The following is a 24,203-nucleotide window of genomic DNA, read 5'->3' on the forward strand; positions in this document are numbered from 1 at the left end:
TATTTTTAACTTTGAAAACACATCAGTGTTAAGCCTTATCATAAAATACACCCCCTTTTTTATTTTGCTAGTATTTTTTGGGGGGAAAAAGGTAAAAATTCTAGTAGAAGTGGTTGTCAGAACAGAAGGAGGGGGAGGCATTAGGGGACTTGTTACCTTAATCTCAGACTCATTCCTTTAATTGGGGGCTGAGGGTTCATTGGGGGAGCACCATCGGCTTTATCTGCCTAGGGCACCAAAATACCTCGTAATAATTCAGGTTTCATTCAAAGGTATGACAATTCTTGTGCCAACAAATAATATAAGCTTAAAAAAAAATAATAAGCTATCACCAGGATAGGTGATCAATATATAAATGTTGAGGGTCCAACAAACATGTTCAAGAATATGAATGTGGCAAAACCCATCCCTTTGTTGACCTTGATGAATAAATGTATTTTTTTCAACTGTATTAGGCCTGTTTCACACTTCCGTTTTTTTGTGTCAGTTAAAATCCACCAAAATGGTGGAAAGCGGAACCGTCGTTAACTGATGTGAACGGGTGCCACCGGACCGTTTTTTTGACGGATCTGCCGAATGAAGAATTTTAAAGGAACCGCTGTCCGGGAAAAAGAGAGAGAGAGAGAGAGATTTTTTTCTGTCCGCCAGAAATGATTTCAGGGTTAAATTTCCTCCTGACTTTATTTTTCCGGGCATGCGCTGCATAAAATGCGGATACTGCAGTACAAAAAACGTTACATGGTCCGTCCAGGCATCTCGGCGGACACAAAAAAAAATTGACGGATCCGCAAAAAACTGATCCAACGGACGGCCATCCGTCAAGATCCGCCGGTAATGCAAGTCAATGGGGAAAAAAACGGATCCGCCAAAAAAAAGGCGGATCCGTTTTTTTTGCAAAAACGGCGGATTTTGACTGATGGTCAAAAACGGAAGTGTGAAACAGGCCTTAACTATGCAACTAATCAGGTTTGTGTTGTTCCATTCAAAATCTATGGGAGTAAATGGTAGATTCATCTGATATAGGTCTAAACATCCTTATTCAGTCATTGTGAGGCAGTATTCATTGTAATATCTGGTAAATAAAAACAGACAAGAGAGCACACTTTTGTGCATGTCCATTATGTCATCAAAATGCTCGAGAACCTTCTTTTTTAGATTTACACTTTTAATAAGTTGTAATAATTTCCCTGCCTGTGTGTAAACTTAATGTAATATTTAGTTTTTTGATTATCATAATTTTCAAGAAACCATAACAATCAAGTCCATTAAATTTGTGAACCACATCTGTAAACAGCTTATCAAATTTTATTAAATATCACATAGTTACAAAATGATTCAATCCAATGCAGTGAAGGAACTTGAGATGGAAATATAAGTTTCATAATGGTACCGGAAAATTTTTACAACAGTAAAAACACTAAGAATTGACAACAAAGATACTAAGATTTTCCAAATTCCCCTGTTAAAATGTCAAAAGTGCTGGGCATGACTGATCGGACACTTCATGAACTATAATGTCATATTTGCATCTTTTTCGGAGAGGCGCATTTCTTCTAGTAAATACACAAAATACTCTGAATGGCACTGACCCTTCATCATTACACCAATAATTTCATATCTTTTTATTTACTATTGGCTATTAAACTGCACTGTGAAACTGGATACAGCAATGCACAGGTATTTAATGAAGAAACATCGGGGTCTTTGTATGCAGTAAAATATTTATAAGGTAAAATATTTACAGACAGAAATAAAGTAAAGGATGAAAACGGAAATATTCAGCCGTCACTCTTCTTCATCATCACTGTCCTTCATTGAAATCCCCTGGAGTCCTCCCCTATCAGACACAGCCATTGTAGCCTCCTCCATAGTTAAACGGTTGTGAATAGTCTCATATGTCTTGTTATTTAACGTGCCATCCAGCACTCCCTGCAGCCTGAAGTCTCTGTAGGTTTTCTGTGAGAAATAAGAGAGAAAAAGAGAATCACACATTTGACTCGCATGTCATTGCATGTTTACATCACGTTTCCCGCTGTATTTGGTGTCAAAAGTCACAGCGACATCTAAAAAAAAAAAAAAATTGGACAGATTCTTGTCACCTGACAAAATAGTGATCATTATATTTTAAAATGTTATTACAAAAATTACTATTTACCTAAAACACTTTATCATCTCTACAATGGAGCAGATGGCAAACTGCAGCAGAATCCGCAGAAAAAATTGACATGTCATTTCTTTCTGCGGATTGAAAACCGCAGCAAAACCGAGCGGAAAAATCCGCACCGACTGCACTGTGGTTTTCGTTTTCCATAAGTTATAATGCTACTGTACACCGCAGGGCCACAGGGCCAAAACCGCTGCGGATCCACAGCAGAATCCGCAGCGTGTGCACACACCCTAAGGCTGTGTGCCCACGATGCGATTTTTAAGCGTTTTTGCCGCGATTTTAGGGGCGAAAATGCTGCAAAAACGTTTAAAAATCGTGTACAGAACGCCCCCCCCATGCATTCCTATGGCATTCCGCACATGCTGTGCTAATGTTGAGCTTTTTTCCGCGGCAGAATCGCATCACGGAAAAAATCGCAGCATGATCATTCTTTTGTGCGGAATCGCAGAGAATTGCCGCGATTCCGCACCCATAGGAATGCATGAGAATCGCTTACTTCCCGCATGTGGCTATGCCCACCATGCGGGAAGTTAAGCGTCTCATGTGCGGTTGGTACCCACGGTGTGGAGGAGAGGAGACTGTCCTCCAGGCCCTGGGTACCATACCCCTGTAAAAAAAAGAATAAAAAATAAAAAATCGGGGTATATTTACCTTCCAACGTCCCGCGCTGCCATATCGGGCCACAGCTTTCCCAGTAATGCCTTGCGGCAAGGTCCTGTGATGACGTGGTCTCGCCAGATCGCTATAGTAACGCAAGACCAACGTCATCACAGGTCTTGCAAGGCATCGCTGGGAACGGAAGCGCCGCTGAGACTGCGGGGGACATCGGAAGGTAAATATACCCCGATTTTTTATTTTTTTATCATTTTTAACATTCTATCTTTTACTATTGATGCCGCATAGGGGGCCTCAATAGTAAAAAGCTGCTCACACTTGTCAAACACTATGTTTGACGAGTGTGACCAACCTGTCAATCACTTTCCAAGCGATGCTTCAAATCGCTTGGAAAGTGCTTGAGAAAATCGTGGCAAAATCGCGAACAGAATTGCGGTGAAATCGCGCGGAAAAAAATGCGCGATTTCTGGGAAGGAGTCCGGTTTTCACTGTGCGTTTTAAAACGCTACGTGGGCCCATAGCCTAAGAGTAGATATTTTAGTTTCTGCTCATTTTCTTCCATCTCAAGATATTCTACATGTTTTTACACTAGATGTTCTGTAGTTGAAAATAGAAAAAGGTGTAATAGTGTCACCTACATCTGGAAAAGTTTGGAAAGTGTTTGGCAGGTACAGGCTCTTGCTAAATCTCATTTATGGAAGTCACTAAAAAAGGGTAGTGGTCATCAGAAAATGACCTATCGTTTAAATTGGGATTTTTGTGTTACAAGCATTTTTAAAGCATTTTAAGCAACATTTTTATTTTCCACATCATGGTCTTTATGGAAAAAAAGTAATCTTGAAATTTTCACACTGGCCACAGGGACTTTTTAGACTCCTATTTCCTGTTCTTTCAGGTAGAGTTTTCAGCAGGCTTCTCAACATTAATGGGAACCTGACGGGTGCCCCATTGCCTCCAAACCACCAGGATTTGCATATTCATTTATAAATACCCTGCTTAACAAGCCCTTTGTGCTGGATGACATATTAACAGATAATAAATGTTATAATAATAATAAATTTTATTTCTATAGCGCCGACATATTCCGCAGCACTTTACATTTCAGAGGGGACTTGTACAGACGATAGACATTACAGCATAACAATAATCACATAGATCATAACAGATACCAAGAGGAATGAGGGCCCTGCTCGCAAGCTTACAGATGTTTAAAAAAAAAAAAGTACCGTATTTTTGGAGATACGGTGATGATATCGGCTTTTGCAAAGCATGCTATCACGCCCACATGGGTGTCATAACGTGTGAGATGGACAACTAGTCTGGAGAAACAAATGAACAATTGACTAGTCAAAAGGTTATTTGCATATTTAAAAAAGACTTTAACAGATGCGTAAAAAAAAGTATTTTTAATGTGTCATCCAGTATAACAAGCTTGTTAGGTAGGGTATTTATAAATGACTATACAAATGCTGGTGCATTGGGGATCTGGAAAGTTCCCTTTAAAGGCAGGATTACAATGTCAAGTGGCATCTCTATCCACATCTGATAACAAAGGATCCAGTAATCAGAATAGGCATTGTCACACCTGATCCTGTCTTTCTCCCTTCCCAGTGACCTTTACACAGATTGATTAGATGCATTAATACAAAAGATAGGTGGGAATCCCACCATTGTGGCTAAGTACACGTTTTTCTTAAAACACCAGTAAAAGGGGGTTTTACACATAGCGATATCGCTAACAATATCGCTAAAGCATCACCAATTTGGTGATGCAGCACCTCCGACCGGCTCCCCCGCTGTCCATCGCTGATCGCGCGAGATCGCGCAGCTCCATTTCTCGTCGGGCGCTTCCTGCTGGGCTTCTTGCTGGCGCCGACAAGCGACGCGTGGACGCGGACGGGGATGGGAGGATGTCAGGATCGCCGCGTCTGAAAGGAAAGTAACGACCGCTGTATCGCTGCTGCATCGCTGTGAGATCTGCCTGTGTGGAAGCTCACTAGCGACCATTTAGCGATGCACCAGCGATTCTGACCGGGTCGTATCGTGGTCGGGATCGCTGGTGCATCGCTAAATGTAAGGGGGCCTTAAGTCTAAATTAGCCCCATGGCCTGTGTGAAAAAGTTTTCTATTTTTAATACAGATTGTGATAATTTAAAAAAATAAATAAAAATACAATTAATACCAGAATCTAATTTAAACAATAGGTAATTTTCTGTTAGATTCCCTTTAATCTTTCTCTCATGCTATGGATTAATATTCGACCCTCTCATAATGTTTATATGATCAAGCAGGAAATAAGTTCACTTTGCCTTTAAAATGAAGGGTATGAGTGACCAATATCTGTTGTGGCTGTCTTGCGTTAAATACTTCCATTACTGCTAGACATTTCTGTGTCTTTCCGTTTATATAAAAAGATGAAGAGAGGAAAAATGGAAACGTATTAAATTGTATACTGCTCAAATTGCACACAAAAAAGTGTTAAAGGCAATCTGTCACCCCATTTTTCGTGTATCAGCTGCCGGCCATCTGCCTGCACACTGCAGTATTCTGCTCTGCCCTCAACAGGGCAGACCAGTGCACCTGCGCAGAAGCCACAACAGGCAGCAAAGAAGAGGACGTCACCGTTAGAAGATGGGAGGCGCCGGACCGCAACACCCATTGGACCGGACCGCCCCCCAGTGAGTATAATATAACTCACTTTTCTTATTTTTCAGGTTACATTGGGGGCTTACCTACATCATTACAGAATGCTGTAGATAAGCCCCTGATGGCGGTGCTGGCAGCTGATACTCGAAAAATGGGTGACAGATTCCCTTTAATGCATGGCATGCACTAAGTTTTGTATTTTATACGCTTTTGTACCTTTATTGAACTGTCTAGGTAATAAGGTGTGGCTAATAGAAATCATATAAGGGGACAATTTTATGTAATTTTTAAGATGGATAAATATTGTTGTAAAAGCATGAGGCATGAAGCATAAAGCATGAGGCAATGTAAAGAGCAGCAAAATATCTAAAGTTCTAATGTGGTGAATCATATTCGTCACTTTAAGTGCACTTTTATTCAGAAAAAAAGTTGTTTTTTTACAACAATCTTCATAAAAAAAACATCATTATGTCTTAAGTCTCATTCAGACATCCATGTAACAGTCCGTTGTACAGTTTATCCATGAGTCTCAAGACCCGAATTTGACAGCCATACAAGAATATATAAGGCTTGTCAAGTTTAGGCCTGGAGACCTGTGGCCAGTTCGTGTATCAAGGTCAAATTAGCATAATCTGCTATTTGTAATTCTGAATGTTTATTGGATAAAATTGCGCTAATTTTTCTTTAGTTTATCTATTAAGGGAAGCTAGATTGTGAGCTCTAATGGGGGTCTTTGATGATAATGTCTGCAAAGTGATTTGGAATTAATGGTGCTATAGAAGTGAGTAAAATAAGCACGTGCCAAAAAGAAGAAAGCAATTAAATGCTACAATGCAAGTAAATCAGTAAATACCAATACAAAAAAACTAGCCTGAGACATTAGGAAGCCACAATCTTAGTAACAATATGCGAAATAGCATGGAGGAAAGGGTGGATACTACTATACCCCTTTGCCATCCTTTTTTTACCATCATATTGTATTTGTAGGACAGTATAGATTACATTGAAGTTATTACTCTTGTGTCTTAAGTGAAAGGATTGATTATATTTATATGTAGTTTGGAGACAGGGCAGTCACTTATTAATGTGAAAAATACAAATTTTCCATTTCATTTTAAAAACTTAAATAATTTAGAAATTGATGGCGGCAGCAGCAAATCTCAAATAAGATGGGTCAGGGTTAACATAAGGCTGGAAAACTAGGTGCTATTAATGAAAAGTAGCCGGAGGGTTAATATTCAACCAAGTAAACTAATAGTAGCAAAGTCTCAGAGAAGCAAAAAATGGTAAAAGGTTCCCTAATTTGAAAAACTGCATTTAAAATTGGGATATAATTTCAGAAAAAAGGACCTTAGTTGCAAACTTTAAATATCCAAAGAAAAAAAGATTCAGAGATGGTGTAGAAATCCATGTCTACAAGGGACAATGCCTATGGTCAATATTGGATGCTCTCGATCTACAGGCCCTCAGGAATCACTGACTTAAAAGCAGACATGATTCGGTCGAAAATTACTGCATCGGCTGAGGTATTCTTCCAGTAATCGTTGCCAGTACTCATTGTCTGTGCACAGTGCACACAGTGCGTTGGACAATGCACCAACACAAGTGAAAGCTCTATCAGGGAAAGAAGTGGTAGATGAACACAATCCAGAAATGCAGCCGTCTTCTTTGGGCCAATGTTAATTTAAAATGAACTGAGACAAAATGGAACACTGTTCTGTGGTCAGATGAATGAAAATTTGAAAATCTTTATGGAGATCACAAATGTTGTTTTCTCCAGCTTCAAGAGGAGAGGGACCTTCCAGCTTGTTAGCGCACAGTTCATTAATTTAAATGTGCTTTGGACCAGAGAAGACAGCAGTGTTTCTAGATTGTGGCGATATAAGAATTATTCTTTGCTTGACTGAGCTTTCACTTGCATTTGTGAATTGTACAGTGAACTATGTTCACAGACGGTGGTTACTAAAAGGATTCTGGAGACCATGCAGTGATTTGATGGTTGCACCAATGGTATGTCCACCGCTGCATTTCAGCAATTGTGATGTCCTAAAAACTGACATCTATAAAGATCAGTGATAAAGAATGCTTATATAGCAAAGTTATATAGTCTTTTAATCCCGCTCATGGTAGACTTAACTAGTCTTAATTTGTTAATTCAAATTAGCAACTATATCCAACCACTCCATGGTAAAATTCATAATTACAGAAATTCCTAATTTCTTTAGATGTTTCTTACAATAAACTGTTCAACTGCTTCAAATTAAAAAGAACTTCTAAAGAGGCTACACTAGTCATTGGTAGTGAGTGAGATATGGGAATTCTTAATTTTTAATGATGTAACATTAATAATTTACGCATTATGAAAAAGGAGAGAGTGAAGAAATAATGTGAGAAAATAATTTCTAGTACAATAAACCAGACATGGATATTGTCTTGAATACATGATAAATCGTATTCTTTGAAGCAGTGAACAAAAACAAAGGCCAGCAGAAACAAGCTGATATACTCCATACTGAGGCTTCTCTTGGCACGTATTCCAAGTTTTGAACCAATCCATTGCACAAGAGCTGTCAAAAGCAGCGCATATGCTAAATTAATTAAAATGTATGCTACTTTTTTTTTTGTTTGTTTAATTACATTAAAGGATTTTTTTTCTCCCTGACATAAACAGATTCCACAGTAAATTCATCAATGTGTAGTGAAATGAACATTTCAATATTCTACAGAAATAGTACAGGTTTCGTAGCTACCTATTTAAAAATGCAAGCTAATTTTGGATAGGAAGCAACTTTTCTCCAACATAAGGGCTCCACCTCTACATCATAAGCCACATTTACTGTAAATCACGTAATGATAGAACCTGCAGTCTAATATATGTATGTTACAATATAGAACAACCAGCAAAAGACAATTCTTTAAAAAAAATAAATAAATACATTTGTCTTTTATAACAACTACAAATCTCCATTGGACATTTTGTAGTGATGTACCTGGAACCATGAAAATGATAAATTATTCTGGAAAATATACTAAAACAAATATAAAAAAAAAGTCAGACATAAGAAATCAAATATCTGAGTCTTATAAGAGCGGCTAGTAATTTCTTCCCCATCTCTTCATTACTGCGAGCCTCTTTCATAGCACCAAGAGATAACTTGTATTAGGCAATAAATCCATTCTGCCAAATGTTTCACTGCTCCAATGTCTCTTAGTCTATAATATATGTGCTATTCTGTCTGAAAAAGAGTCATTTATTACAAACTAAATCTACTCATTAGATCTTTAATGTGATCGATAAACTTGCTATGATTAGTAAAAATAAACTAATTGTTGGCAAAGGTGAAAACAATGATCTACTGTATATAATGGACCACCGAGTTATCTTCTATATTTCTACACATTCTCCAAAGGCAAATATCATTGAGCTGATCGCAATGAGCTGAAAAGTCCCCATCTATGAATTGGTTAAGCAGCTTATGAGAGTCAAATTGGAGTAATTATATGGCCATTTCCTACTGTGCACACAGTAAAATGCTATTCAGATACTTTGGGTAAATCGTGCCCGAATCAATATCAAACTAGCGGACTGAAAAGCTGTCTATTATAAATGAACTCTAAACTACATATTTAATTGGTTGCCATAGGTTGGAGTATTCATATGCCATTTGCACCCTTTTGTCTCATGGTATTAATTACACATATATTACGAGGAGCACACAAATACTTACACGCTGCAATAAGCTGGACGGGAACACAATGGAAGAAAGAAACGGAGACATTTGGCACATTGACTCGGTGAATAACTTACCTTCACAATCTTGATGATGGTTTTTAACTGATACACATGGAGCTGAAGATCTAATCTGTCTGCCAGCCACACACATATGACTTTAACAGAACTGCAATACCATAGCTGTAAAAAAAAAAAAGGAGAAAGCAAAGAACTCTGCAGTATTCATTTAACAGAAACAGTAATGACTGCTAATGAAACACTCGGAAATGATGACAGGCCAGCACTTGAAGTCAATAATGCTATAATTTCCTGATAAGAGAACTGTATGTTTCACCAGGAAATCAAGCAACCTGACCTGGATTGTTCTTTATGTGAATTAGCACTAACTGTTCTGCTTCCAAGCTGTAACATTCATTAAAAACCTGTTTTGCACTTTGCAGCCAACGATGGATATTAAAAGCCGTTTCTGCAGCTATGTGAAGGGAAAACACAAACGCTAAAATACATATGGTTGGAGGCAACGATGACCTATAATTGCATGATTTTCTATTGATTTATAGGATACACTCATGCTGTTAACCATGTAATTACTAAAGAAATCACAGGGTATAACGACAAGTAGTAATTGATCAATGTAAGCAAATGCAATCATCTTCTATTATTCATATATATAGATATATATATATATATAATCTCGAATATCTTTCTAATTGTATTTGGCTGTCTGCATCTCCATCTGAATCTTTCTATTTCGACATTTATTAATCGGTCTCTATATTGTGTACAGACGTAGCAAAGAGGCCATTTCATTGTGCTATAAACCCGTCTCGAATTCTAGAAGGCTCCTATGTTCACTTTGTTCTAAAGGCAGAACAAAAGCTTTTTAGCTACACTGGGAAAAGTGAAGGATGTGATCCTGTTAAGAAGTAAAAGATTACATTTATTGAGATCTCCTGTTCCTGCCCTGATCGTAGGGAGTCTCTCCACAGGAGAGGGGTTTAAGTCCTTTCCTAAAGTAATTTCCTGCTTCTTATCAATGTGTCAAGAAGTGTAAATAGGAAAAAAAAAAACATTGTGTCTTGGTACGGAAGATGAACAGCGACGTGCATAAAACTGAAGCGCAAAAAAATCCTTGCCGTATCACCTTGTGTAACTAAAAAAGCAAGGCTGTAAAAGACGGAATATTTTGCATGTGCATATTCAACTTCAGATGTAATCGAGGAGATGGAAGAATTGCTGGTATGTGGACATTTCTGTAAACTGTACATATCTGTGTTTTCTCCAGCAGATCAATACGGCGAAACGTTGTACTGCACAATCAGATTCCGTGTAACAGATTGTTTATTTATTCACATTAGAAATGTATCCAAAGAAATAAAAAATACAATCTCATCGGTTTCCTTATTATTATTATTTATGAAATTATCCCCTTTTTGCTGTGAAGTAGAGCAGCAAAAAGCTGAATTTCAGAGCAAATGCACGCGCAGTGGAAAAGGAAAAAAATCAACACTATTCTCTATAAAATGATCAGATACAGTGTCCTTTCTGGAATTCGGAGACCGTCTGTCAGTCCTGGAGAGACGCAAAATGTAGTTAATGATAAAGACAAAATATTACACATTTTTTAAAAATTTAAAGTGAAACCAGCAAATACATAAAAGTCATAGCAGTCGTGTCTCTCCGACGAGACATCTGCTGTTTACTCAGTGAGCAAGTGGTTAAATGTTTAGCAGCAATTTTACAATCACATAATACAGAAATCTAAGCAATCTCGGCAGTAATATCTGAACAGCACTCATCTCATCCCCATGCAATGTATTTGACAGCAAAAAGAAGAGAGCGGAAAAAAAAGAATAGTTCTGCTTTATATCTCATTCATAGCACATCAAGCTCCTGTAAGGGCATGCATTATTTTCCTGACAAGCAAAAATAAGAGAAAAGGAAAAGCTAGGGTTGATTCTGTGAGACCCTTGTATTTATTCACACTTATTGTGCATGACTGTAGACTGGTAAATCATATTAGCAGCCTGTCTCCCCATCAAGCTGCTACTTGCTTTCCAGCCCTGCAAAGGTTCAACAAATCAACAGGAGCACGGAAAACAGAACATCAGTCTAATCTAGTGTTTAAGGTGAAGTTTTCAAACCCAATCTAAGAGAATCTTTAGAGCAACCAACAAGCTGAACGGCTCAGAAGGTGGTATTGACAATGAAATAGGGCTGAAATATTGAGAAACGCGGCGCTTGTGCATTTTAATAACACATGGGTCAACAAGGACACAGCTCCCTCGGAGCCAATAGTTGCCACCAACTATGGAAATTGCCACACCAAGACTATGAACGCTCTCAGTTCATCAGCTTTCTTAAACAGTTCATCAGCTTTCTTAAACACTCTAAACCCCCTCGGTAGACCTTTAGTCTTGAATTAACAAATCAAAGCCATGGAAAAGGGTGCAGTCTGAATGGCTAGCATTGATCCCCAACTGTGCTCAGCACTGCAACAGGCACTGAAAAACTCTCCGTCTATTGTGGCCAGAAATTGACAAGCCTCCTCTCTTAAAGTTGTACATCTGAGCCAGGCTGGATCCACACAGCTGTAAAGGGCTCCACTCTCAGGTCACAGGGGAAGTAACAATAGAACAAGCATGAGCTCTTTGTCACCACCAGACTCTGCAATTTTCTAACAAGGATTTGAGTTGTTTCTTTCTAGTGCCTCTGAAAAGAAATTTAGCAACATACCATGCTTTTTTTTTTATCCCTCTTGTACATTTAGAAAAGACACAGCTAAGGAATTTCCCTGCTCCACTGCCTACTGAATAAACGAGACAAATGCATTTCATGTCCAGCGAGTTATCAGTGGCGGATTGCGGCATGTTTCCAACAATTCAATTACATGCAGCACTTATCTAGGCACAAGTGTTTTAGCTTTGCTGTGTGTGAAAACGCATAGATTCGGCAGTTTGAACGCAGGAATAATTAGGGTTCTAATGTGACGCTTGTAACTCCTCATCAAATCACATGGCAATCATGTTGATGTTTATATGACTTCTGAAAGCTGTGAAAGCTTTTACTAGACACTTGTAGAAAGCTGTGATTAGGAGCTGTTACATATCTGCAGTTGAGATCACGACAAATCTGCATGGAGATGGAAGTCGCCTCAACTGCAGACAGCAAAATCCATAGAGCAAATCCGTTCAACCCTAAAGGGGTATTAGAAGTGCACATCTCCATGCACAGCCAACATATAAAGTCAATATAACACCGGTACAATTATTGCTTAAAGGGCAGACAAGCCTAAGTCCGCACTTATAAGAATGCAAATAATATGTATTATCTCACCAACCCAAACACAATCTTTTGGCTGCTATAGCTTAGATTTTACACGAATTCTCAACATTCGATTAAAATGACAAAAGTTACCTACCACACAAATAGCAAAAAGCAAAACAACAACAACAACCTGTTATTGCAACTTAACCAGTTGCCATTATAAGAATATCTGTAGACAAATACCAGAAGTTACTATCTCACTGGATCACTTTATCTATCTATCTATCTATCTATATCTATATATGTATATATATATATATATATAAATCTGGACAGTTTACAAAAGGAATCTCCATTTATTCTTTAATATTCTGCAGTAAAAAGCCGGCAAACTACAATTAAACGATTCAGTAACACAATACACTGTGTGGGCTGTTTTTTTGTGGTATTCTATAGTACAGCGTGAAATACCTCCTTAAAATTAGTAATATAAATGGCAGTGGTTAAGTATTAAAACATATAAACACATCAAAGCTTTGCTTATCTTTTTCCTTCTTAGACAGATGATGCTCTGTGATCTTACATGACAGGTTGGACTTTGTGGTTTGGTCCTCTCTAGCAAACACATTCGATATAGGCTCAGACATGTACAAACTATGTGCCTAAGCTATGGATGGGGCAAGGAATGTCTATAGATTATCATACTACAATGAGAAAAAAAACGAAGAAGATTGTCATACTTGTCTACTTCTAGGCAATGTATGTGTGTTGGCAACCAGCAACTACTGAAAGGACACAATGTTTACAAAGTATATGAACGTTCCTGCAGAAACATATTAGACGGTTAATTAAAAAAGTTCCTAACAAATATTTTTAACTAGTAGAATTACCTGGTTTCTCATGGGTTTATTTGGTTTAGTCATTTGATGTTTGGGTATTTGGTTAACAATTTCATCTGCTACTGATATGAAACCAAAGTACCTGAGTTATGTGTCTAGTCTCCCTATTTGGCAAATTTAGGACAGATTTGTCCATCTGTTTGGCCATAAATTATCATTTGTTTATGTGTTCTATTTTTGGTGAATATTTCAAGAACGGTAGATCATAAAGAGCTGAAATCTGGTCTACAACCTTCCAAAGCATCTTATTTACCTAAATGACAAATTTGGTTCAGATTGGTGCAGTTGTATGGCTGTGCGTAAGATAAAATAATAGAAATTCATTTTTTATATACAGCATTTAAAGCTATAATTAAACTAGCACAAGGTTTCTGAGGTTTGCAGATTGCATTTTGAATTATTGAGAGTGATAAGTGGGAAAAAGCACAATTATCTACAGATTCTCATATTAGACCATTTATACTTAGTCAGGTGTTACAAAGTGACTTGGCATGCGACATGGCTGGTTGCATGGTCAAAGATCACTCTGTTCCGATACTATATGTGCACTGCAACCACAACATTCAAGTCACAAAAATTACAACTAGTTCCAACTTTTTGTGACTATCTTATTATGGTACCATGTGGGTTGCAATATGACCCCATTCACCTGCCTTACAATGCGATGTAAGATCAGCACATATCGAATTTTGCTCACACAAACTTTGTCGAAGCCAAAGACACCATATAGCCCTAGTCTTAGGTCAAACATAAGCAGAATATTTTGTAAGCCTGAAAACTTTTTTTTTTCCAATTATATATCTTGAATATGGCAATGATATTTTCAACTGCCTAATAGGGAAATTCTCAGCTTTACAAGATCTTTTTCCAGAAAGTGCAAAATCCACTATTGGAAATGGGCTCCGTTGGGTATTTTTAGTTCAGCCGAAGTTGAGTTGAATTGCCTGAAGAACTAACTATAAATCCTGAAAAGCCTGTATGTGTTAAGTCAGACTGCTGATCCTGGGAGGTTTCGGAACAAAAACCTCATCCCTCCCCCATAGACAGGTGATATCACTGGGGAAAGTCATCCTGAAAGATTGCGGACAATGTAATGGGTGGCTCGTTTCAGGTGGGAGATCATCATCCACAGGAAAGTGGGAAAATGGTTTTCTTATTGAGGCAAATTATTTACCATACATGTGCATACAAAAGTCTTTGCAAATAGGCAACTGTTAGGTGCCAATTATTTAAAAAATGACATAGTTCTGAGCGTGAAAGCATAAAGAAAATATTCTGACAATTAGATGCTAATTTCAATGGGAAAATATTTAAAAAAAAAAAAGTAAACCTGAACTTAGAATATGCTCATACAGAGCTTTTTAATGTTGGAAAAATCCAATGCTGATTTGGCAGAGAATCAATGGCAGAAGTCCAAGACTGATCCACATTTGATGCATTAGCCCTATTCAATGCGACTAATCTGTGTTGCAGGCGGAATCTGCTACCATAACTGACTTACCAATTACTTAAGTACATTTTAAAACTGGAGCTTTATCAATGACAATGCGGATTTCTCAGACTTTTCTGCACAGAAAATGAGCCAACAGACTTAACTTCTGCAAAGTCTTAAAAATAATTGTTTGTTGTTTTGGTTGAAGGAAACATGTAAACATGCGAAAAGACAATCAGTTCTTCAACTCAAGTTGCTCTTAGTTGTTGGAAGAAAACACAGTCCTTTGCATAATTAAAGGAGCGCTAAAAAGCTTGGGTGGAAACCGAACAACTGTCAGCAAATCTGAGCAATACTTTGCTTTTCAATTGCTGTTCTACTTTTCTCATGTCTTTTAAATGGTTTTCTATGGCAAGGACATTTTTCTTGATTAGTCACAGCTAATTAGGGTTCTGGCTTAGACAAGTAATCAGAAATGTCAGAGTTGTAAGGCTACATCTCCCTAATCCTTTGATAATAATTTAGCCTCCTGGGAGGGCTTCAAGCTGTGGTAAATAGTGGCTGACAATAAGGCAAAATTAGGTGGGCAGTAGACCATTAGGATAGAAAAATAAGAAGCACTACCAAAACCCGCTGAGCACCAACAGGCAGCTAACTATCCTGCCAGACGAGGTGCCTGTTTAAGCCTGTATTTTTAATTAGCAGATTCTACCAGACCTGCCACACACGGCCAGGTGCATCATGCAAAGATGTGTATTTCTGGGGCAAAGCCAAATAATAATTCTGTACAGAGATCACATTTCCAGGTACTTGTTCCGAAGTGCACATGCTTTTCAGTTACTATTCCAATGTATTCAAAGAACAGGGACACCAAATTTTCTGCAATATATTGATTTGTCGCATTTCGCTATGGAAATGAAATGCACTCAGATTGGATTTCAGGGATCTCAATTAGCGAAGATCTGTACAATGTGAGACATTTTGGTATCCTACAGACAAGCATACTGTCACAAACATTTTGGCATGTGATCTTTAGACACACTGATGATACAGAACAATGCACAATAAATTAAATGCTACATTTTCCAATGTATAGAAAAGTAAGACATTTTACATATGAACCCCAGGAATACATGAATCGAAGGCTAATCAAAAGAAATACTCAAACACAAACAGGCTGAGATAATATATTACAGGCATACTATGTATTGCACCTGTATGTCACAGTTTGTGAACTGGGACCTCAATATAGATCCATCGCAAAAACACTATAAAAAAGGAGGTGGAAAAAACCACTAATAAACGACCACAGATCCAGTATAAAAATAGAATATCTTTATTGCGACAAGTATGCAGAACAAGACAAAAACAGTGTGATAATACACATAGAACAACCCACGTAGCATGGAAAACGTGGCAGACCCGACACAGGAACTCACAGACTTGTATTACAGATCAGATGAAATATGCATACATACAATACATCTGTAGGCACCTAAATTCCTAATACTTAATGTGAATCATATCAATCACAAATCAAATCAACCCTAAAGGCATATCACAACATCCGAGTAAGTCCCATAAATCACTACCTCATAAGGATCAAATAAATGCCATACAGGGGAGATTATAAAAGGGATATAGGTGCCACCGTCATCCTATCATATCGAAATCGACATAATATACCTCTGGCTAATGTACCAGTCCTAGTATTGTTACCTCAAAATGCCGCTCATGCAGTGTGTATGACCATGTTAACCCGAAAGGGCAGCATAATACCGGGAATCGATAACGGTAACATCTTACCAAAGTATGTCGGTAGGTGAGAGAATCCTGGGGGGTCCGCGCGTCTGCCCCAGGATTCTCTCACCTACCGACATACTGTGGTCGTATATTAGTGGTTTTTTCCACCTCCTTTTTTATGAATCGAAGGCTGTCAACTGACAATGACCTTCTGTAAAATTAGGGTGTTCCAGTGGTTAAATAAGGCTTGGGGGTGCTCCTCCAGTTGACTTATGTGGACCTTCCAAGCACTATTGCTCAGGTTTAAGTTACTTGGGTATGCCGAATCCTATAAAGGGCTGACAAGTCTATGCCGCTATAACGCCATTTAAAGCATACATTCAGGCCATAATGGATGCTTGTAGACAATATATACACAGGCAACAAGATGAAAAAAGTAGGTTTATAAAAATAACATTGAAGTGAAAAAAAAAAGAAATTATGAAAAAGTCTTCAAAACACGTAACATAGCCGAGATTAACGGCATGTGGATGGAGTTCAGCTTCTGAACGTCCCCCACACACTGGGTGAAGAGCTGATGTACAAATACATCATTTCAGAATAACAAATTAAAGGGGTTTTCCAGAATAAACTTTTGAGCAAAGGCTTGTATAGGCAGAAAATAACAACTACAGCCAAGCCGCTGAGTTCAGTGATTGGATGCAGCGGTTATGTGTGTGGTAGTCATGACACCATTGCTGCAGCCTTTACGGAAAGACCAAAGCAATGTCGGAGAGCTGATGCTGGAACTGGGGAGGATGAGTAGCAGCTGCATGTTCGTTTATAGCTGTATGATCTTTTTCTCAAATAAAACCCTTCAAAACCCCTTTAATTTACATAGTGACCCTCCGCAAATGCATGTTCATTTCCTAATCAAGTACAGTTATTTAGTAAGGTTCAGATCCTGTCTTGATCTCTGAGAATGTATAATAAATGTAGAAAGCTGACTGGCATGTCTTGAGAGCTCATACTCTATAAATGTGATTGGTTAACACACTGCCAGTCTACAAGCATCAAACCCCTAAGGTTGTAGATGTGGAGAATTTGCTGCAGATTTTCAGTGCATAATTCCACACTTTAAGGGCTCATGCATAAATTCAGTATTTGGTGTTTTTTTTACCCCAGTATTTGTAAGCCAAAACCAGGAGTGGGTGATAAATACAGAAGTGGTGCAAATGTTTCTATTATCCTTTTCCTCTGACTGTTCCACTCCTGGTTTCGGCTTACAAATACTTGGGTACAAATCTCAACAAATATTCAATGTGTGCATGAGCCCTAAATGCACCAATTACAGTACCGCGCTAGAGAATGCGCCATCACTAAATTCCCTGTTACATGCTGTAGAAAAAAGGAACGCAGGTTAGGTGGCCAGTATCCCCAGCATGCTCTTTATCACTAATAATGCTCAGTTTAGGGACAACAAAAAACTAATGATATTGTATACAACTATGAAAATACTCAGAATGACAATCCAGCCGCAGCCAATTTTCATTTTTTGTGAATTTGTTTATTCCCTCCCATCCTAAAATTTTTTATTTTTCTGTTAGTTTTTTTTCTGGGACAAGTTGTAGTTTTGAATGACATCTTTCATTTTACCATACAATATACTGGAAAATGGAAAAAACAAAACAAAGTGTGGTGAAATGGTAAAAAAAAACGTAAATCCACCATTCTATTTAGGGTTCCGAATTTGTGCTGTAAAGATGACGTGAGGGTGTCATTTTTTCAGGTCAGTATGTTTTTGGAGATACTAAACTTGTATAGGAAAAAACGAGGGTAGTTTTCGGCACAAACAACTGGCTAAAAAATGTAAGTTTATTGAATCAAGTTAAAAGTCCATTAAAAGTTAAAACCTCAACACCAGTTTGGTTTTTGTTGCTATTCTGAGACCTGTAACTTTTTTATTTCATTTCAGTTGATGGAGTTGTTTAGGAGCTTGTTTTTTGGCCTAGCAAGATGATATTTTTATTGACGCCACTTTGGCATATAGTGTTTTGATTAGTTTTTACTCCTTTTTTTAATACCCACATATCTGGTGTTGTGATTTTTTTCTCGCTAGGACATTTATTGTGTGGTTTAATAAATTTTATATTTTGACAGAACGGACTTAAACAGATACAGCAATAATTATTTATTTATGGTTAAACTGTGAAAAGGGGGTAATTTAAATACATTTTTTAAAAAGTATTTATATTTTACTTTATTTTTTTAGTCCTATACAGGGACTTGACCATGTGATAATTTGTTCTATAAACTGCCATAATAATGTGTTGTAATATACAGTCAAAATGGTGTTCGCCTATTAAGAGCTTCAACAGGCAGGGCTTCATGGAAGGGCTAAGATGGCAACCATGGGGACCATTCATCAGATCCCTGGAGAGCTTAACAATCCATTGGTACTTAGCAATTGTGTTGCGGGGCAGCAGGCGTGAAATGAAAGTTTGGAGACTCCATGTTGGTGTCAACTGCAATCCAGCAATTGGGCTATTAACAGGAACCTTTCATGTTATAAACCGCTATTACCTTGCAGGTTAATAATGTTCCAAAGCTGTGCAGCTGCCAAACTTGGGTGTCAGCAGTAAATTAACTTTATTCCTCCCTGAAGCCTCTGGCTTTCAGTCCTAGGGGTGTGGCCGGCATAGCTTCAGTCACTGCTCAGCACATAGTGAGTTGTGGATGTAACCACGCCCTGGCACTGATAGCCCTATCAGCACTGATGAGCAGGAGATTTAGCCCATATCTGCAGGCTAATAGCGTTTGGGGAAATGACAGTTCACTTTAAATGCCCTCTGTAAAAGTGATCTGGAATTAATGGCACTATGTTAGTGAGTAAAATAAATAAAATAAATCTTGCTGTCAGTGGTTGACACAGGTAAACAGAGGTAATCAAGGCTGGCTCTAGTTGTTACTGTTAGGCCACACGCACACATTGTGTTTTTGGGGAGTTTTTAATCTCAGTATTTGTAAACCAAAACCAGAAGTGGAACAATCAGAGGAAAAGTATAATAGAAACACGTCACCACTTCTGTATTTATCACCCACTCCTGGTTTTGGCTTACGAATACGAAGGTAAAAAACTCACCAAATAGTGAACGTGTGAATATGACCTTACAGGTAGCACAACACATCCAGCATCTGCCAGGTATGGGGACCCAAAGTAGGACGTACTATTACGTTCCAACCATTGGAAGAGGTCAAAGACATTCTGTCAGCACAGAATGACTGTTCAAACTAAGTTTTGTTGCTCGGTGCTTCACGGCAGAGCCAGTCATTTAAATACACCTTTCCACCTGCTTGTTTTCCCTCAATCCCCCCACTTCTTTTATTGACAGCTCTGGCTTCATAGAGACAGAGAAGGGTGGCGATCAATGATAACCAAGCAGGTAGGAAGGTGTATTTAAATGATTGACCCAGCCATGAAGCACTAATCGCCTGTGCTTGGTTTGAGCAGTCATTATATGGTGACAGAATCCCTTTAAAGAGCATTAGTAATGAGACCTAAATAGTAAATTCTACATAATGTCCTGTGACACATTATACTTTTAAGCTCCCCAAATGTGTTTGTACAACTTAAAGGGGTTGTACCAAAATTGTAAGTAAGTTATTACCTATCCATAACATACAACCAAGAAGCCTGTCAAGATTATACTCCCAATGACGACTAGCCTCTGGTTGGCATTCATTGGGGACTGACATTTTCGCTGTATACTGCAATATCGTTATATTGCAGTACATATTACAAGTGATCAGATTATCGCCATAAGTTCCCTAAAGAGACTAAAAAATATAGTAAAAATAACAAGGTTTTAAAATAAAATATGAAAATATATAAAAGTTCTGAATACATCGTCATCCCTCATTAAAAATAAAAACATTTTAAAAATACATATAATATGGTTTCACTGTATCTGTAAAAATGTGATGAAACTATATACCGTAAGTAAACAACCAGAACTGTAAACACAATAAAGAGAAAATAAAATTGAAAAGCTAAAATTAAAGTTTTACATCCACTACAAAAAAATGCAATAAGAGGTGACGGTACTCCTATGAAAGCCAGTCCGCAGCTGTCCTTAATAGGAAACAAGTAGAGTTGAGCGACTTTTGGTTTTTTAGGGTCGCGTTTCGTTTCGTGAAACCCGACTTTTCCAAAAGTCGGGTCGAGCAAGATCGTCCGATTATAGGGAAAAGTCGGGGTCGTCCCGAAACACGAAACCCAATGTAAGTCAATGGGGAATAAAAGTCGGCAGTGAGAGGAGGACAGGAAACACACCTACAGTGCCCATTTGAATGCCAAAAGCATCAATTCTTCTTACTTAAGCTTGTCAACCTTAATTAACTTCATAATACAAGTTACGCACTGAAAAATGGGGGTTATTTGGCTAAAGTTGTGGGGGGGGGGAGGGCTGGCTGCAGGTTTTCATGTGCCCTGGGTGAAAGAGCGCCCCTTTAACACATACCACAACTCATCATGCTCCGATACGGCAGATAAATAGCGGTATAGTACAATGAAAAATACCTCACTTTTTACATCTCATGACGAGGCCCATCTATTTCTCCATACAGAATCATTGGTCCCATATAATGTTTGAAACAGTATATGAAGAGCTCCACATAATGCTACAGTATATGTTGGTCCCCATGGATGAAGCTCCACTGTCTTATGGACCCAAATAATGCTCCAAACATAATGGGTCCCATTTCTAATGCTCTAGTGTATAATGGGCCCTGTAAATGCTCCTCCAGTGTCTGATGTCCACCTTTGAAATGTTCCAGCGTATGGTGGGCCCCATCTATCATTCTCCAGAGTATAGGGCTCCCCAAAAATTGCTGTCCCAACATTGAAAACAATCAAATAAGTCTCCTCGCTAGGGAATCCCTGTACTTGTCTGGACAGGTGCTGTAGCTTGCTTAACAGCTCGCCAGCCGTTCTCACGCCCAGTATGGATTGCACGTGATTGCACAAAGGTTAGAAAGGGTACCGTATCCCTGGATAACATGTATGGATAGCGTACACATTCAAAATATATGTCTCAGGAGGCAGGCTCAGACGGTGTTAGGCCCAGTATGGATTGCACGTGATTGCACAAAGGTTAGAAAGGGTACCGTATCCCTGGATAACATGTATGGATAGCGTACACATTCAAAATATATGTCTATACAGCATGAGGCAGGCTCAGACGGTGTTAGGCCCAGTATGGATTGCACGTGATTGCACAAAGGTTAGAAAGGGTACCGTATCCCTGGATAACATGTATGGATAGCGTACACATTCAAAATATATGTCTCAGGAGGCAGGCTCAGACGGTGTTAGGCCCAGTATGGATTGCACGTGATTGCACAAAGGTTAGAAAGGGTACCGTATCCCTGGATAACATGTATGGATAGCGTACACATTCAAAATATATGTCTATACAGCATGAGGCAGGCTCAGACGGTGTTAGGCCCAGTATGGATTGCACGTGATTGCACAAAGGTTAGAAAGGGTACCGTATCCCTGGATAACATGTATGGATAGCGTACACATTCAAAATATATGTCTATACAGCATGAGGCAGGCTCAGACGGTGTTAGGCCCAGTATGGATTGCACGTGATTGCACAAAGGTTAGAAAGGGTACCGTATCCCTGGATAACATGTATGGATAGCGTACATATTCAAAATATATGTCTATACAGCATGAGGCAGGCTCAGACGGTGTTAGGCCCAGTATGGATTGCACGTGATTGCACAAAGGTTAGAAAGGGTACCGTATCCCTGGATAACATGTATGGATAGCGTACACATTCAAAATATATGTCTATACAGCATGAGGCAGGCTCAGACGGTGTTAGGCCCAGTATGGATTGCACGTGATTGCACAAAGGTTAGAAAGGGTACCGTATCCCTGGATAACATGTATGGATAGCGTACACATTCAAAATATATGTCTCAGGAGGCAGGCTCAGATGGTGTTAGGCCCAGTATGGATTGCACGTGATTGCACAAAGGTTAGAAAGGGTACCGTATCCCTGGATAACATGTATGGATAGCGTACACATTCAAAATATATGTCTCAGGAGGCAGGCTCAGACGGTGTTAGGCCCAGTATGGATTGCACGTGATTGCACAAAGGTTAGAAAGGGTACCGTATCCCTGGATAACATGTATGGATAGCGTACACATTCAAAATATATGTCTATACAGCATGAGGCAGGCTCAGACGGTGTTAGGCCCAGTATGGATTGCACGTGATTGCACAAAGGTTAGAAAGGGTACCGTATCCCTGGATAACATGTATGGACAGCGTACACATTCAAAATATATGTCTATACAGCATGAGGCAGGCTCAGATGGTGTTAGGCCCAGTATGGATTACACGTGATTGCACAAAGGTTAGAAAGGGTACCGTATCCCTGGATAACATGTATGGATAGCGTACACATTCAAAATATATGTCTCAGGAGGCAGGCTCAGACGGTGTTAGGCCCAGTATGGATTGCACGTGATTGCACAAAGGTTAGAAAGGGTACCGTATCCCTGGATAACATGTATGGATAGCGTACACATTCAAAATATATGTCTATACAGCATGAGGCAGGCTCAAACGGTGTTAGGCCCAGTATGGATTGCACGTGATTGCACAAAGGTTAGAAAGGGTACCGTATCCCTGGATAACATGTATGGATAGCGTACACATTCAAAATATATGTCTCAGGAGGCAGGCTCAGACGGTGTTAGGCCCAGTATGGATTGCACGTGATTGCACAAAGGTTAGAAAGGGTACCGTATCCCTGGATAACATGTATGGATAGCGTACACATTCAAAATATATGTCTATACAGCATGAGGCAGGCTCAGACGGTGTTAGGCCCAGTATGGATTGCACGTGATTGCACAAAGGTTAGAAAGGGTACCGTATCCCTGGATAACATGTATGGATAGCGTACACATTCAAAATATATTGAAAATAAATACCACTGATACACACTCATTACTCATATAGATAGATAAATCTTCATTAAGGATATATAAGTAACTACGGAAACTCCACTATAATATAGATCCTAAAAAAACATGGAGATACGAACCGCAAATATAGTAAAAAAGTCACTTTATTGTAACAAACGCTTTAGACAAAATGTGCAAAAATACAGACAACAAACAAGTTGCTCAAACAGGGCTGCTCTTTTTAGTGCCGCGTTCACCTGCAGATACTTATGGGTATGTTGTTTGACTCTTTGGATTGAGTTGTTACTAATTTGGATGGATACTTATCCATTCATTTTGAATTCCTCTATTTTGAGTGTGGTAGCTCTGTTTTCTCTTAGTGAGGGCCTGTACACTATGAAATTGATGGCTCTCTTTGAGATTCTTTGCTTCATTTTATACTACCCATTCTGCTATATATAGGGTGTTAGCAGCGGTTACCATATATGAGCCCTGTTTGAGCAACTTGTTTGTTGTCTGTATTTTTGCACATTTTGTCTAAAGCGTTTGTTACAATAAAGTGACTTTTTTACTATATTTGCGGTTCGTATCTCCATGTTTTTTTAGGATCTACATTCAAAATATATGTCTCAGGAGGCAGGCTCAGACGGTGTTAGGCCCAGTATGGATTTGACGGCCCAGATTACACAGTGGAGGAGCAGGGAGAGGTAAAGATTGCAAATGCTGGGGCCC

The 24,203-nt window shown here is 38.7% G+C and overlaps 1 protein-coding gene across 15 annotated transcripts in view; it reads right to left on the reverse strand.

Annotated features, from left to right (window-relative positions):
• Nucleotides 1-1,287: 1,287 nt before the first annotated feature.
• Nucleotides 1,288-24,203, reverse strand: part of CADPS2 (calcium dependent secretion activator 2) — a 708,285-nt gene continuing 685,369 nt past the window's right edge. For 13 of the 15 annotated variants that reach the window (XM_073573389.1, XM_073573388.1, XM_073573402.1 and 10 more), the window contains 2 exons: nt 9,237-9,341; nt 1,288-1,956 (listed from right to left, as the gene is read on the reverse strand). In XM_073573389.1, coding sequence (XP_073429490.1) covers nt 1,786-1,956; nt 9,237-9,341 — 276 coding nt within the window. In that variant the 3' untranslated portion in view covers nt 1,288-1,785. The remainder of the gene's footprint in view (nt 1,957-9,236; nt 9,342-24,203) is intronic. The other 2 variants (XM_073573395.1, XM_073573398.1) reach the window with 1 other exon arrangement.

This window comes from Dendrobates tinctorius, unplaced genomic scaffold (assembly GCF_039654945.1).
Source record: "Dendrobates tinctorius isolate UK_male_01 unplaced genomic scaffold, ASM3965494v1 ptg000035l, whole genome shotgun sequence".
NCBI classification, from domain to species: domain Eukaryota; kingdom Metazoa; phylum Chordata; class Amphibia; order Anura; family Dendrobatidae; genus Dendrobates; species Dendrobates tinctorius.